Below are 2157 nucleotides of genomic sequence, written 5' to 3'. Positions count from 1 at the left end.
GCTGTATAGAAATTGGGTGTATTTGGCAAAACTGCAATGGAAACAGTTTTTTCACATCACAGGAGTCACGTGATCAACAACCGTCTGTTTCTACTGGTGAAAAAGACGATGATGAAGAAGATAACAGGAAGTAGAAGTAGTAGTAATATCACAGAAGTAGTATAAACATCCATCGCTGCCATGTTTGTAATGACTTATCATGAGAACAAACGTATTCACGTGACTTTAATAACATTTCTTACTTAATTCTGTTGTAAAACTGTTTTTTCAACATTAACAGAATATCAACAAAGTTTCGGGCACATTTGTAATGGAAACACAGCTACTGTCACAAAAATAAACAGGAGAGCGAACACAGCTGAGTTTTTTATTTTATTTTACGGCAGTTTTATTTTTCAAGATTTGTTTTTTAATGCAAGTTTTGCAACTTAGCTGATGAATGTTTTGCATCAATGACGTTAAATAAAATGTACTTACAAGTACTGACAGTTCTGAATGTTTTTTGTTTTTCTAATACTGAATTTCATGAAGTTATACCATTAAAAAACAACTGAAGGGATGTGATATAAAACATATCATAATGGTAACAGAGTGTGGTTCACTCAAACATATATTTTCTGTAGACTAGACCGTGTCATTTCACAGCCGTCTATGCAGCCTACACAAGCGGCCTACGGCCCACATAGGGTGGGGCCAAGGTGGGCCGCGGTCTAGTTTGGTTGCAACCCATGAGCTGAGACAAAGTGTATCTGTGAGAGCAGAAAAGATGATGTAAAGGTCCTGAAGACCGAGTTTGTGTTGGAGATAACTAATGTCTCTGAAGTGACATAAACACAGCTTCTGTCTGGCAGAACGTGGGGAAGAGGATGTCCTGCAGTCAGTTTATCTCCAACCTGGAAGGACTCAACGATGGAAAAGACTTTCCCAAAGATCTGCTGAAGGTACAACTGCTTTATTCAGACAGGAATGTCAATACTAATACCCTGAAAATACACACATTTCTATTCAGAATAGACCTCCTCACAGTGCTTAAGAATTGCAGACAAGTCTGTACCCTTTAAGAATAACCCACAGATGTCAGTGAAAAAACTTGACACTGACATAAAGAGATAAAATCAGTCAGTGCTTTTAAATTTTGGTTCAGTTGATCTCCAGTGCTGTGACTTTAAACTTCTGGATAATGTGTATCTGTAGTTTCAGGAACATTAGAGTCTTTATCTTTACATGATGTTAATGTTGTTTCTACGCTCCTGACACAACTCTGTTTCAGGTTTCTGTGCTCAATAAGTATAGTTAGGGTTGCCAACTCAGTTCCTCCAAATTATGGGACAGCTCCACTGGAGGCGGGGCTTCATGACACAATGTGTCAATCATGAATTCATCACACAATAGTTCTTATTCCCCCAACATTTGAGTTACGTCCACCTAAACACGATGCATTCTTGTTTCTGTTATTTCTATGTAACATGATAGATTAAAATAAGGATTTAATCAAAATGTTTTTCCTTTACAACTAAACAGCTGGTGAGAGGCTCAGTGAACAGAAGGACAAAGAAATGTAAAAATAAATGTAAACGTTGTGATTATTAAACCTTTGCCACTTCAGAAAATAACTGATCAAGAATAAATTTAATTTAAAAATATAGATCAGGACTATACTACATTTCTATAAACTTATACGATTTTTATACATTTTATATGTTTCATATTTCTTGTTTCTTATGTTCAAATGCAACCAAAATCAGATTAATTCCAGTCTAAAATGAATAAATCTGACCCAGGCCTTTTCAATATGTAATACTAAAACAGATACATATCTGATGTTTTTCAAAGCGACTGTGGTCTTAACGCTCATGTCTCTTTTCATCTGTTCAGATCGATCTCTAAAATAATGTCATTAACCTTGAGTCGTGCTCTTTAAATCTTGTAACTCCACACGTCTTCAGCTACAGAACAGAGTCCAGTCGCTTCGTCTTTGTTCTTTTCATTTTCCGTGTCCTGGATGACTGCAAATCACTGTAAAAACTGTCCACCTAACCAAGTTTTAAAATCTTATATCAGCCAAAAAGTCTTTTTGATCTTGTTTTCAGACTGATTTACTAAACAAGAACTGATTGTGTAAGAATAATCATCTTGTTTTCAGAATGTGTAAGATTA

The 2157-nt window shown here is 35.7% G+C and overlaps 1 protein-coding gene across 1 annotated transcript in view; it reads left to right on the top strand.

The window, feature by feature from the left end:
• The window catches only part of LOC106536924 (PH and SEC7 domain-containing protein 1), a gene marked incomplete at both ends in the record, with an annotated part of 13367 nt that overhangs the window by 7232 nt on the left and 3978 nt on the right, over positions 1-2157 (top strand). Inside the window, 1 exon segment of the mRNA XM_014034285.1 lies at positions 852-941. Within this exon segment, the coding sequence (XP_013889739.1) occupies positions 852-941 (90 nt within the window).

Source organism: Austrofundulus limnaeus, unplaced genomic scaffold, assembly GCF_001266775.1.
Source record: "Austrofundulus limnaeus strain Quisiro unplaced genomic scaffold, Austrofundulus_limnaeus-1.0 Scaffold2032, whole genome shotgun sequence".
NCBI classification, from domain to species: Eukaryota; Metazoa; Chordata; class Actinopteri; order Cyprinodontiformes; family Rivulidae; genus Austrofundulus; species Austrofundulus limnaeus.
The sequence above is the reverse complement of the archived record's forward strand: the minus strand, read 5'-3'. Positions and strand labels throughout refer to the sequence as shown.